General features: G+C 36.0%; 2 protein-coding genes across 3 annotated transcripts; both read right to left on the reverse strand.

The window, feature by feature from the left end:
* Positions 1 to 532: 532 nt before the first annotated feature.
* On the reverse strand, positions 533 to 2,922 carry LOC111401610 (protein EMBRYO DEFECTIVE 514-like). 2 transcript variants are annotated; one of them, XR_002704059.1, is made up of 3 exons: positions 2,509 to 2,922; positions 764 to 1,110; positions 533 to 733 (listed from the first exon to the last, which is right to left on the reverse strand). XR_002704059.1 is itself a non-coding variant. In XM_023029418.1 (2 exons), exons 1-2 carry the CDS (start codon positions 2,815 to 2,817, stop codon positions 826 to 828), a joined length of 594 nt encoding a protein of 197 aa, XP_022885186.1. In that variant the 5' UTR covers positions 2,818 to 2,922; the 3' UTR covers positions 580 to 825. The 2 variants fall into 2 exon arrangements, 1 of the variants encoding a protein (XP_022885186.1); XM_023029418.1 differs by having other exon boundaries at positions 580 to 1,110.
* A 4,366-nt stretch (positions 2,923 to 7,288) lies between these two features.
* Positions 7,289 to 11,630, reverse strand: LOC111400441. Its single transcript, XM_023027860.1, has 4 exons — positions 11,186 to 11,630; positions 7,551 to 7,639; positions 7,382 to 7,438; positions 7,289 to 7,297 (listed from the first exon to the last, which is right to left on the reverse strand). Exons 1-4 carry the CDS (start codon positions 11,628 to 11,630, stop codon positions 7,289 to 7,291), a joined length of 600 nt encoding a protein of 199 aa, XP_022883628.1.
* Positions 11,631 to 15,242: the final 3,612 nt, after the last annotated feature.

Below are 15,242 nucleotides of genomic sequence, written 5' to 3' on the forward strand. Positions count from 1 at the left end.
AAGTTAATCAAATATCATTTTTATTCACATATTACGTGAGACCACAAAGTTTATCCAACTTTTATCTATACATTACGTAAAACTCATTACTTATTACACTTCTCGTCACATAAAGATATATTTTCTTTGTTTTATTTTTTTTTAACCAAGTGATAGACAAGCTACTTTCTCTTAGTTTTCTAACATACCCCCTATTTAATCTATTTTATTATTAGTAAATGTATATTACTATTTATTCATATTGAAACCATTATTTAATGTAAGGATATATGAGGAAAAATGTGAGTACAATTTATATTTCTAACTACAAAAATTACATTTTCTTAATTTGTGAGAAAATAAAAACAAACCTATTTTTTAAGAAAACACTAATTATGCTAATTGCAAAACAAATGGAAATGACGAAGCATATATTAATTTCATAATCAAAGTCAGATCCTAAATGTTAAGCCCGAAGTCAGTTCCCACACTTCTTTTGTGAGTAATATTTGAAGAGCCACAACACCAACTTCGAGCTCAACACTCATACGTATGAACATCGTCAAACAGAGTACTCTTTATACCAGAAACAAAGAAGAATTTCTTGTCCAGTTCTGTGCTAAATGAACTTCTTGCTACTGAGAAAATCTTGACAATTAACTCAATCGAGATAACACTTATATTTCACCAAGAAAAGAAAAAAAAAAAATCGAAGTGCATCAAAAGCCAGAATTTGGATTACTCAATAGTACATCGATTCAGGAAAAAAAGAAGCAGGTGCTGCGTTTCTATGACCCGAAATTCTGTTACTTAAGTCGATAGAAAACAAAAACAGAGACAACAACCTCAATTTCTTCCTCCTCTGCCACGTCCACGGCCACCTCCTTTTCCGCGCAATGCTTTGTTGACATCGTGTTTTATTTGCATGTTTTCTGGCAGGGGTAGTATGCGATCCACACACTTTCTGAAGCTGAAATCATCAATAGATCCATCATCCCTTACGAGGAAAAAGCATCGACTTTTGAACTGATGATGGTATCGGACTTGGAATGCTTCAATCCCATTACCAATCTTTTTCTCAGGCTCCAAATGACCCTTCTTGAGCAATTCCAACAACACCATGTGCTCATACTGGGGAGAAATGATAAACATAACCAACTTTGAGATCAAGCCAATTTCACACTACATATTTAGAATCGTGTGTTCATTATTGCACTTAAATTATGTTTGGAACATGTTGCTGAAAACAACAAAATGAACACCAACATTGAAAACTCAATTTTCAGCTCATTTATGATACTAGGAAACTATGTCCAAAATCTCCACAACATCTGATGATCCGGAAACAGATCCCTTCCCATTGCCTAACATGATATGTCAACGGCATAACTGAGAACAGTGAACAAAAGAATAATGCCCAAAATGATCAAATATAGAATAATTTGACAGAGGTGATACCTAAACAGAGGGTACGTAAATAAGCATGAAAATTATTAAATTCCTAGAAGCTACAGTCAGACAACTGAGGTGAGAAAGTGCTTTTAACCTCAGATCCCTTACACCTGACTACTCTTGATTGTCAAACAGTAGCCTTGGGCTGCAGAGTCAGCTAATCAGCGAGGATTTCAGTGAAGTCTTGTACACAAAATTGCATTGTTCCAGATCTTCAGTCCATATTAACTTCTACAATGGAGCTCAACATGGATGCAGATCAGTTCTTGATCGAACCATTGTATGTTTGGTGTCTTGCATTTTCTAGTTTTTCTTCTTGCATTGTGTTTTGATTTACTCTTTGGGTTAATTGCAGGCATCCACAGCCAATTTCCTCCGTCCCAACTTTCAATTATAACCAAATATCCAAGCACAAACTTTAATCCTTTGACAACAATTATTTGAAGCAGACAGTAAATTCACCCATGGAAAACATCATATAAGTGAAGATAATGCAAAACACATGATTCAGACTCCTGAGATTAGCTTACGATCTTCTAATCGAGAATGGCGAAATCCTAATCATATTCTAGTTTTTACCAACCAGTAACCTCCAAAACGAACATAAGCACTACCTCATAATCATTTCCAAGAGCACACTGCACATGTCGTATATAATTTCATCATAATCATTCTCCAATGTAATTTTCTTCTCCCCTCAAAACAATATAATTTGCAATCCAATGCATGTCATCCTCAAATCTCCAGCCGGAACAAAACAGACCAAAAGATCAAAACTTGCATATGCAATGCATGCTACTTATATTTCAATTACTCTTATGATATCTATGGCACAGAATTAAATTTCAAATATTAAATCTTTTAAGACAAATTAGAATCGCACATTTTGATTTCCAATTCCGACATCAATGATTCAAACAAGTAAAACATTTTTTCTTGACAGAATTACCAACAAGTGCAGAGCTTACAGATTTTTTTCAGGATAAAGACGCAAAATTTCCAATTACAGAAAAATATAAGCCCAACTTATTATACCGGAAATAAAAACAACTAAGAAAAACCAGAGTTTAAGTTTACCTTATTGATATTAAGATTGGGAGTCCAGAAATGAAGAATCTTATAGAAGTATTCAAACATATCCTCGGATGAGCCGAATGTCTTCGGACCCACACTGACACCTCCCGACTCCGACCCTTCTTTCTTTTCCACTATTTCATTGTCGACCTTCGGTTTCTTCTGTTTTTTCGCTTCCTCATCATCGTCTTCCCGGGGGCGCTTCACAGCATCTCCGTCACTGTTCTTTGAGGCCTCCGTTATGGGGTCGGCGGCGGAAGCCCGTTCAAATTTCATGTCTTGCGAGGACTCTGAAGCTTGTTCATCCGGCATTGTCGCGTTTACGAGCTGCCCGAAAAACCCTACCTTTGTCTCGCTGCTTCTTTCTCTTGAGGGTTTTACAATTGGAGTACGCCCGGTCTGAAATTTAAGATGGGGTTTATGGGCCACAAGAGACTGAACCATGGGCCATGGACATGAACCGGACACATTTGCTACAACTTGAAATTATCTCGTGGATTTTCTTTTTCTTTTTCTTCATTTTATTGAATATGTAATTGTGATTAAAATAAATAATGTGGTGTTTGATAATATCCAATGTTAATAAAGTAGTTGGGTAAATTTCATCATTTGCGACAACAATATTTCTAATATAATATCAATGACGTAATTGTCTTTTAATTTTGTTCAATCGAGTATCTATTTTGTAATTTGATCTCAGTTAAAGTAACTCGACATATTTTCGTCACGATGTCATCATTTAAAATCAACAACAAGAGTAATTATAAGAAAGGTTTTTTGGTGATGATATGTCAAGAAGATTATGCTTCTTCTCACCGATTTGGGTCGTGGTCGAATCCTTCTAATGATGGAAACAACTGATGCAGAAAAAACGGCGATAAGAGTGGTATAAAGATTGAGTAAAAGCCAACAACTAAGTTCAAGAAATTTAAGTTATGTTGTAAACACGCTTCGTTATTTCCTTAGCATTTCTTTTTATCAATTCTTATTATTTTATAATTTTTAGAAACCAACTTGAAAAATGATGTTGTTCAATTCATCTAATGCTTTAAGTTGCACTTGGGAACTTTTAGGTTTTAACTGAAAGGAAAGAATTTTCCCTCGAACTCATTTGCACTTCCAATTATTTTCTTTTTGCGAGTAAGCATGAAGTTGCTGTTTTGATTTTCTGTTCTTCAATTTGGGCTTTTACGCTATTTGGTATCAAAGACCATAGGTTTTCCCATGGGTTTGATGGCTTAATCTTATGAATTCAAGACATTGATGACGATGTTCGTGGAGTGAAGGCCCTAGAGGCTACTCCTAATAATTTAAATTATGATTCGAATCAGAAATTTTGGACCACAAGTTCGATTGTGGTTGGTGAAACTGGCAAATCACAATGAGGTGGGATTCATAGAACTCTTCCAACAATGGTTGATGATAAAAAAAATAAAATAATAATAATAAATTATTATACCCGATATTTGTGAGGCCCCACACCAAATGGGACGGGATTCTCCGCCTAATCGAGTACATGGGACAGGGATAGTTGCTCCGAGATGGGTTGTACGAAAATATGGTTCTCGTCTCATTTAAAATTCATTTCAACATACAATTTTTTCTTATAAAAATGAAAATAATTGTCATGGTTTTTAGAGGAAACATGATTTTTCTACAATTTGAAAATAGTAATTTTCACTAACTAAAAACATAAAATATAAAAATAAATAAATAAATTGGACAGTAAACAAGGACTTACTATGTCCCTGTCCATGTCCATGTCCCTACCCCTGCCTCAAACCCCTTCGCCATGTCTTAAACAAGTATTTGGGTAGGATAAGGAGATAAAAAATATCTGATGGGACGGAAGGGTGAGGATGACTACTTTGACCATGATCCTGACCCAACCCAAAGTAATCGTTGCCATTCCTAAGTTGAAACTCTCGTTACAGGTATGATACAATAACCATTTTTAGAAGAATTTAATTAGAGTTTGGGCACCACCATTCCTATAGACAACCCTAGGTGGAGATGAATTTTGAAGAAATGGTGAACCTTGGGTATATGGTAAGAAATTGTAGTAGTAAAAACTATTTCACTAGCCCAAGTCCTAAAATAAGGCCCACAGACCACCCACTTAATAAATGCCCTATCCTTGGCCCAACTCGTTATGCCAATTGATCTGAATGGATGATCCACAATCCACGTGTTAACTCGAAACCTCCAATAATTGATCTTCAAGATAAATCACTTTATGATTTGATCAGATCAAGTAGGAGTTATCTGTAAATAGCTTAGGTATCTCAATCAAATAGATCTGATTAGATTTAGCTCCAACCAACCAAAAAAAATCTCACAGAGTCCTTGCCAATCCTGCCCAGACAATTATCCCACTCCTATAAATTTTGTAGCCAGCCAAACATTCAGGTATCCAATCTACTCTACTCTGAATTATTTCTTCTTACTTTTCATCTAGCATTCATGTAATTCTCGACAAGCTTTAATGACTAAACCATCGGAGGGCCTTCGATCGATACCATATAGGTGTCTTTTTAAGATCTTTTACAATCATTCTTTCTTGTTATACTTATCTCTGATCTCTACAAGATTGATGGTGGCCTAATCGACCCAATTTTCTCAATTGTAGAATCTAAAGTCTACCAGCTTGCTGTGGGGCCCTAGCAATCATTCTTACGAATGGAGTTCTTACCAACATTATTCATCAATCACCATCACCATGTTAGGAACTTTTGAAATCTACCTTGCGAATGGCTCTACTGATTATGCTTTGGATAAAATGGATCATCAAGAACTAAAACGAATGGTTCATCAGGAGGTGGACAGAACAAGGCAATAGGGAGCAGCTTAAGACATATCACCGCTCTACAACCACTATACCGTTGGCCCGTCCCACCCATCCAACCATCATTTTGCTAACAACTATCCAACCAGCCTATTTAATCTAGCCAGTCTAGTCGAAAACTATTCACCAGAGTGTTGTTTATCCTATTTCCACACATTTTCAACTTGCCAATTCGTCTAGCTAAATTTCACAACTAGCCCAACTCATTGAGTTGACAAAGCAGAATTCACAAAAATTAAAGAGGCTAGACGCGGAGAATGTTACCATCCTTGTAGAGAATCTGGACTTTCAATAAATGGTGGAATCATTGGCATCCGATCGGACTTTGGTACGTCCATCCTGTTTCCAAACTCCATTCAGGTTGATGCCTTGAATCGACTAAAATAGATTTAGGAACAATGGTTCAAATTTCCAATTTGCCAAATCGCAGAATAAAGGGTTGGAAGATATACAACAAAATAGCATACCAATGGAAAGGATTCAGAGTTCGCATGAAAGTTAGTAGGGATTGAATCCATGGTTTAACGTATCCCTAGGATGCGTGCACTAATAAAAAAGAGTGGCCAGTTATCAGCTCTTTCTTTGTTGATGACACTGCCCTACCTAAAAAGGTCAGCTTTCCTAACATGAAGTTTTATCATTGGATGGCTGATTTGGACGATCATATAGCTTAATATAGACAGAGATTGTTTACCGCTACTATACCCAGAGACCTTCACGAGGCCTACATGTGTAATGAGTTCAGTTCCATTCTTGTGGGGCCGGCCTTATAGCGGTATACAAACCTTTTTAATAATTCTGTATCATCATTCGCATAACTAATTGATACTTTTGTTGAACAGTCTTGCAAGCAGCAAAAAACTTGAAATACGTACGACAATCTCTATCATCTAGTGTAGATGGGAAGCAATCACTTTGTGAATTTGTCAAATGATTTAATCGGGAAAAAGTTTCCATTCTTGGCTGCAACCAACAAATCACTGTTTCTACTTTTCAAAAGGGACTTTTTCCTAGCACTGATTTATAGAAGGAATTGACCAAGTATCCTGCAGTGCAATGGAAGATGTCTTGGCTAAAGCTCAAACCCAGATTAAATGGGGAGAAGATGATGCCAACTTCAATTTCACCAAACACTAACCCCATAGAAAAGAGCCACGACAACAAAACAGGACAGAGAAATGGTCTGTAAGTGCTTATTCTTCTATAGACAGGAGGGACACCAAGTGTAGAGAGTTGCCCAGACCATTTATCGTCATTCTATAAGGATAAAGGTTGGGATCCCTGAATTCAACCTCTCTATAGGCTCATCAAAACTAATTATGGTGCTAAAAAGGGAATGGGTAGTACGGTAAATTGATCCAAAAGATGAGAAGCTCTAGTAACCAACTTGACAAGAGCAATTGGTGTGAGTTTCGTGCAAACTATCATTACCGGACAGATGATTACATCACACTCAAGTTGAAAGTTGCGGAGCTGATAAAGTAAGGATATCTTATTGATTCTCGGACCGAAAAAGGAAAAGAGAATTTTGCCAGACGACAACAATGGCCAACAATCCCACCGACACATGATAAAACTATTAACTTCATCATCGGCAAGTCATAATTTAGTGGGATAATAAGGGCAGTGACACGAAGACATGCTCGTCGAATGGCTTATCTTTGCTAGAATCTAAACCAAGTAAGTGAGTCAGATTACCATAAAACATTAGCTTTACGACCTTTGAGGCGATGCAGCTACAAATCCACTCCATGACGCTTTGGTCATATCTTTGAACATCACCAACTGCTTGACCAAACATATTTGGTAGATAATGGCAGCATTGCAAACATACTTTAGCGTATAATAGAACACTTTGGGATGGACATATAGTCCAAAAGAAAATGTCAATAGTGCTAATCGATTTTAGTGGTGAACAAAAGAACACTTTGGGTAAGATCATGTTGCCTATTTATGCAGAAAAAAGTTAACGTCCACTTCTAATTTCTCGTAATGGATAACATTTAGTGTATAATGTTATCTTGGAAAGACCTTGGATCCATGAAATGAAAGCTGTACCATTGACATTTCATCAAGTACTCCATTTTTCTATAAATGTGGAAAAAGGGATATTCTTGATGACCAAAGAGATTCTAGAGATTACTATTAAAATTCACTTTGCTTTGATTGATGTCCTTTATAGCAATTACAGCAATTTTACCCTGCCATTTCGATGTTGAAGAGCTAGATAAAGTATAAATCCACCCTGACTTTCCAGAACACAAAACTCAAGTGGGGACAAGGCTAGAACTAGAGATCAGGCAAAGTTTTATCAAGTTTCTCATGGAACACCAAAACGAATTCATTTGGTCTCACACACACATGATTGGTGTTGACCCAGAGATAATGGTGCACAAATTAAATGTTGATCTCCAATACATTTCGATCATTGATAAGACATGGAATGTTGTATTCTATATCCATTAAAATTGTATTTTTGTGATTAATTAACGCCCAAATGTACTCAGTACCCTTATATTTGGATTTAGCTTGTGAATTGATGGAAAATAGGAATTTGGGAGAAAAAAGAGCGAAAAATGATCAAAATGGAAGAAAGTAAAAGTTCAGAGACCAAGTTGCAAATAATTCATAGATGTGACTGGTAATGAAATGAAGATTCAAGAGTCTTAGAGGTTGATTGGATGAAGAAAGAACTCAAAGAGGTGAAATATAGTTGGAGTATTATCATGTATCAACTTTCAGGCGAAAAAGCTATACTCGAGATTTTTAGTCTCTATTTGAAACACATTTTTGGCATAGTAAACAACCGAATTGGAAACATCCTGTTTCTATTGAAATTGTAGATCTGTAAGTTAGCTTCCTAAATCAACTCAAATCACCTAAATCGAATATTAGAAGAGAAAGTTATGATTAAAATACTAAAAGTTGTCTGGCGTGAAAATGATTGAAGTATGCGGTCGCATAGTGACCTCCAGGGAACTTCTGAGCTGAAAATCATTGTTCTATGCGACTGTAACCCATATAACTATGTGGTCCCATAGTTATATTCTGACAAGCAATTTTTAGTTTCTAAAATATATAAGCCCTCATAACTTGTCCAAAACCTAGGGAACGCTCCCAAATCACTTTTCTCTCTTTTGGGCTCTAAAATTGAAGACGTCTAGCTAATTTTTCTTATTTGATCGAAGGAGACAGAAGGCCTCAAACAATTAACTATGAGATCCACCTGGTTTTTTATTGTTTGATTCATATATTTTTAGTATTAAATATTTTTCTGCACTTATTTTTATTATTGTTGAGTTTAATTGCTAGTGTGCACACTAATTTGTTATTTTCTACAATCTATAGCTAGTTAAACTTCAAATCCGTAATTGTTTGATTGATTTAACTTGTGAAGCAATTAGGATTAGTAATTTGCTGCTTTGAAAATTATTAAATCTTAGGAAGAATATTTATCTAGGTTAAATGCAACCGCGTGTGCTTGTGTTATCTAGTTTATTGATTTCTCTAGTTCATAAAACGGTTATTGAATTAAATCTTCACGCTTGTCTGGGATTTTTTGATAACTAGTGTAACACCCCGAATTCTCGGAATCCGAAGCGTTAAAAAAAATCATTTCTTTCTTTGGTTTGACCCCTTTGACGCTAGCCAAAGTATTTTATAAATTCGAAATCTTTTTAAATATATAAATATATAATGGAAGGTAGTTATCCATATAAACTTAGGCAAATGTAGCAAAATTTGATTTTGGAACAGATTTGGAGGTAATTCAACAATTACGGATTTAACAACAGCGGAAGAAAAATATATTTGGCCTAGCAAATGTCTATTAAAAATTATGAAATTTTCCCGAAGACTAAAGCATTTATATATGTACCACATATAAAAATTTGGGTTATTGAAGACAATGTTTGAAACACGAAAATATTGCTCGAATATGCTGGACAAGAATCTCGGATTCAACACGATGCAGTTTAATAAAACGGGCATAACTTTTTTTATAGATAATGTTTTTGACAAAATTCCAAAAGCCACTGTTAAAAGACTCATAGACGTTTCAAACCCCACTGATTTCACCATAAAACGTGCACCATGTTCCAAGTTATACCATTTTCAAATAGGAGGACAAAATTTGAAATTTTAAGCCAGCATAAATTTAAACTTCATACACATTTAATCCAACACTTCTAGATTCTCGTTAACATGCATTGTCTGTAAAACTAGACAAAATAAAACATTAAAACATTTTAAAAGTATCACCTAAGTATCCATAAAATGTTTACGTAAATGGAAATCTTTACTAAAAGTTGAAAGCATTTGAGATTGCTGAACACTTGCCACTATGCCAACCACTGCCATGCCTCCATCTTAACCTGTAAAATATTTGTAGGGATGAGTACTATAAATAATACTCAGTAGGACGCACTTAAGTAAATGGTAAAAATATATATTTTCAGTAATGCAAACTTTATTCGATTGTGTCACAGTCAATTTCAAACGAATTGGTGATCAGTCAACCCGCTTACTTTTATGTTTTGATAACCCCATTTCATTTATCATAATCATCTCTTCATATCTTGTATAAACTACCAAACGGTGATTCCATCATGAGTAATACAATAAGAAGTTTAACGCAAACGAAAACATATAAATCTTACATCATTTACAAAAGCGTCGATACACCCCTACCTTAATGCTTAGAGTTTGAATATCCTTTCGTGTCCAAAGAAATAAAATGCAGCATACTTTTAGCATCCTCTTTTAAGAATTTCCAGATTTAAAGGTTCTTTAATCTATGTAAAAGGACAAAATAAATTGGGAGAGAAACTGTGGCTAAAGGAGTTTAAATTTGAGTTATCGAATTTATCTTATGGCCTTTAAAATGAAAAGGGACAATTATTATTTTCTAATTCCAAATGAAGTGGCGGGCAATGTATTTTAAAACGGAAGTTGAAAAGGAATAATGTAAGTGGTGGTTATGATATTTTAAATGTAAATCTCCAATGGATGGCAGGGACATGCAAGTTAACTTCCCAATTCAATAGCAAATTAACAAAAATGGCGGTTAGACTTTTGAAATGTATTCAAATGGTTGAAAAGTACGTGCCATTTAACTTCCAATATACAATGGCAGTTTTATATGTATACATCTTTTGGGAAGTTAACAAATAAAATGGACTTACAAAAGATAATAAAGTGGGGGTTATGGCTCTGAAATGTTAATCTTCAACAGATGAACAGGGCACGTAACTTCCCAATGATAAAATGGCAAAAATTTTTTATTTATATAAATATATATCTTTTGATAGTTAACAACAAACAAAATGGAAGTTAATATAGCAAGTGGGGTAGTTAACGGATAGAATTGGAGTTGTAATTTTATTTTCAAATGAATGATCAAGGACGGTTTTGGCATTGACAAAAATGGAAGTTCATTAAAATTGTAAGTTGGAATATAAATGATGGATGATGAAACATGCAAGTAAATTGTCCAATTTCAAAAAGTAGTTTACATAATGGAAACCAAAATGGTAGTATTAAAATAAAGTGTGTCGCAAGAAAAATAATGTAACCAAATTAGCATAAAAATTTGTCGTTTAAAAGCGATTTTAACACTTTGTAAAATTTAAGAAAATCAAGTACGCGAAATTTTACTTTCGTGACCAAAGTTTAATTTGGACTATTAGGAAGTGTCATAGCGACATAATAATATAACTCAGATTATATTTGAGTCCCATAAGAAAATTTTATTTTGGAGCGAAACAAAACAACTTTTTTTCCAGTCGCTACAACTCTCCGCACTTATAATAATTTCGTCCTTAAAATTTAACTTACTTGTTTTAATGAGATTGGGGTACTTGGCTAAAATATCATCTTCTCGTTCCCAAGTAGCCTCATCCTCATCATGTTTACTCCACTGGACTTTGACTAGTGGAACCTTTTGATTTCTCAGGGCATGGTCCTTTCTCTCCAACATCACTGCAGAAGCTTTTTCATACGTCATATCACTCTGCACATCCAGTGATTGAACGTTCACCACATGATTAGAATCAGGAATGTACTTTCTCAACATAGAAATGTGAAATACGTTGTGCACTGCTGAAAGTTCCGGTGGTAATGCTAAATGATATGCCACACTCCCAATCTTTTCAAGAATCTCAAATGGACCGATAAATCTAGGGCTTAGTTTCCCTTTCTTTCCAACTCGTAGTATTTCCTTCATCGGTGCCACTTTGAGAAATACTTTCTCTCCAATCTCGAAAGTCAATTCTTTTCTCATTTTATCGGCATAGCTCTTTTTACGATCTTGGGAGTCTTAATTCTTGATCTATTTTTATATATAGCTTCCATAGTCTTCTCGACCAATTCTGGGCCCAAAATTCTCCTTTGACCAACTTCGTCCCAGTATAATGGCGAACGACATCGTCTACCATACAAAGCCTCATATGGTGCCATGCCAATAGTGGCTTGAAAGCTATTTTTTTATGCAAATTCAACTAACAGCAAATGATCTTCCCATTTACCACCCAAATCTAGGACACAAGCTCTCAACATATCTTCAAGAAATTGTATAGTTCGTTCAGATTGTCTGTTAGTTTGAGGATGGTATGCAGTACTAAATGTAACTTGGTACTCATAGCTTTCTAAAGACTTATCCAAAACTTTGAAGTAAACCTCGGGTCTCTATCTAATATGATAGATGCCGGAATACCATGAAGTCGCATAATCTCCCTGACATAAATTTGTGTGAGCTGTTCTAAGCTTGAGGTTGTCTGAACTGACAAGAAATGAGCAGATTTTGTAAGTAGGTCCATAATTACCCACATCGCATCATGACCTATCACTGATCTAGAAAAACCAATGACAAAATCTATTGCAATCTTTTCCCACTTCCATTCAAGTATGTCCATGGGGTTCAACAGTCCAAATGATTTCTGTTGTTCAGCATTCACCCGTTGACAAACCATGCATTTGGACACGAATAGAGCTATCTTTCCCTTCATATTTCTCCACCAAAATGTGTTACACAAATTTCAATACATTTTAGTTCCGCCTGGGTGGGCAGCTTAAGGAGTTGGGTGAGCCTCAGTCATAATTTCATTTCTCAACACTTCATCCTTTGGCACGCACAATCGACCCTTAAACATCAAGGCTTTATCTTTAGCTATTTCAAATCCTTTCCTCTTCTTAGTTCCTACATCAGTTCTGATCTTTTCCAAAAAGGGATCATCTTTCTGAGCGGCTACTATTCTGTCCCTGAGTGTCGGTTTCACAGTAAAACTTGCTAACTTCATCGATGTCCTTACTGGTGACGTTAATACTTCGATTCTCAGGTTTTCAAAATCTTTTATTAAATGATCCTATCTTGTACACAGTGCTGACAACTATCTCATGTTCTTTCTACTCAATGCATCAGCAACTACATTAGCCTTACCTGGATGGTACGTGATAGTACAGTCGTAATCTTTCACTAATTCTAACCACCGTCGCTGTCTCATATTCAACTCTTTTTGGGTGAAGAAATATTTGAAACTCTTATGATCAGTGTAGATCTCACCATCTTCCATATAAGTAGTGGCGCCAAATCTTCAAGGCGTGAACTACCGCTGCTATTTCAAGGTCATGTGTGGGAGAATTTTGTTCATATTGCTTCAACTGTCTCGAAGCATAAGCTATCACTTTCCCATGTTACATCAAAATACATCCTAAACAAACTTCGATGCATCACTGTAAATCACAAAACCTTCTGAACCATCGGGAATAGTCAAAATCGGCATATATAAGCCTATCCTTTAACTCTTGAAAACCCTGTTCGCATTTCTCCGACCATACGAACTTAGTACGCTTCCAAGTCAATTGTGTCATAGGACCTGCAATCTTGGAGAATCGTTCTATAAATCGTCGATAATAGCCGGCTAACCCTAGAAAGCTCCATACTTCTCCAACATATGTAGGTTTCGGCTAATTGGTTATGGCCTCAACTTTGGATTGATCCACTTCAATTCCTCGTGTTGAAACAGTATGACCTAGAAATCCCACTCGGTCAAGCCAGAATTCACATTTCTTGAATTTGGCATACAATTTTTCCTCACGCAGGATTTCCAAAACTATCCTCAAATGTTCTTCATGTTGCAAGAAATCTCTCGAGTATATCAGTATAATAAATACGATGACAAACATGTCCAAATATTGATGGAACATTCTATTCGTCAAGTCCATAAACATCGCAGGGTCATTCGTCAAGCTAAAGGGCATCACAATAAACTCATAATGCCCATACCGAGTCCTAAATGTCGTCTTCGATATATCGATCGACTTAATCTTCAGTTGATGGTAGCTCGACCTTAAATCAATTTTTGAGAACACGGATGCGCCCTTCAACTGATCAAATAGTTCTTCAATCTTGGGAAGGGGATACTTATTTTTTATCGTCAACTTATTCAATTCATGGTAGTCGATGCACAACCTCATAGTACCATCTTTCTTCTTTACAAAGAGTATCAGAGCTCTCCATGGAGATGCACTCGGTCTAATATACCCTTTGTCTAGAAGTTCTTCTAGTTGCATCTTCAACTCTTGTAATTCCTTTGGTGTCATTCGATATGGAGCTTTGGACACAGGACTAGCTTCAGGTACCAAATCTATTGTGAATTTCACTTGTCTATCGAGCGGAATACCCAATAGATCATCGGGAAACACGTCAGCATACTCCTTTATTATTGGCACATCATCCAATATTTTTTCTTAAAATGAGGTGCTAATAAGACTGACAAGATACCCCTGACAGTCAGGCTTCGTCAACTTGCTTTTTGCCTTCAAAGCTGAGATGACGTGAGGAAGTGCCTTAACCTTCAATCTATAAAATCTAAATTCCTCTTCTCCTGATCTTTGAAAAATTACCTCTTTCTCAAAACATACTATCGTGGCTCAATTTTTACCTAACCAATCCATGCCTAAAATAATATCAAAGTCTTTCATCTCTATAACGTACAAGTCGGCCTCTAATCTCAATCCATCAAAATTTATTTGTACCTCTGTTGCTATCCTATCTGTATCAATAGTTCCTCCTGATGACAAACTAACCTCTAACACATTATCATTTTTCTTACATGAAGCATTAATCTTAGCTAGACATGCATTAGATATGAATGAATGTGTTGCACCAGAATCAATAAGGACATAAATCGAAGTACCAGAGATGGATAAAATACCTGCGATTACATCCGAATTTTGGGCAGCCTTGTCGTGAGTCAGAGTAAACACCCTTGTTTTTCCTTTCTTCTCCTGTTCGGGTTTCTTAATCGATGGACACGAGGAAACCACGTGACCAGGTTGGCCACACTTATAGCAAGCATACTTTCCATACAGACATTCCCCTCTGTGATACTTGTTACACCTAGGACATTGGGATGGAGGATTATTTGACTGGTCCACAAGTGTCTGCTTCTTAAACTATCCAGAATTCTTATTCTTATCCTACCACTTCCTTTTTCCAAAGTCATTACGCTGTCCCTGATTTACCAACTTCACCCATGAATAGGTTACTATTTGAGCTTTCTTCACAACTGCCTGAAAGGTTGTGAGATCGTGTAAACTCACAATCTGCCTGATCTTTGGTCGCAGGCCCCTTTGGTAACATTTTATCTTCATGAGCTCAGTACTTACAAGATGTGGGGCATATCGAGACAATTCCTTAAACTTGCTCTCATACTCAAAAATTTCTGTATCTCCCTGTACTAGTCTTAAGAATTCTGCTTCCTTATAGTCTCGTAGAGCTTGTGAGAAAAACTTTTCTGTTAGCTCTAGTTTGAATTGGTCCTAAGTTAAATTACGTTGTCCCTTCTCGGTACGAGTACATGATGAGGATTTCCACCAATGGCTTGCTCTTCCA

Source organism: Olea europaea, chromosome 10, assembly GCF_002742605.1.
Source record: "Olea europaea var. sylvestris chromosome 10, O_europaea_v1, whole genome shotgun sequence".
NCBI lineage: Eukaryota > Viridiplantae > Streptophyta > Magnoliopsida > Lamiales > Oleaceae > Olea > Olea europaea.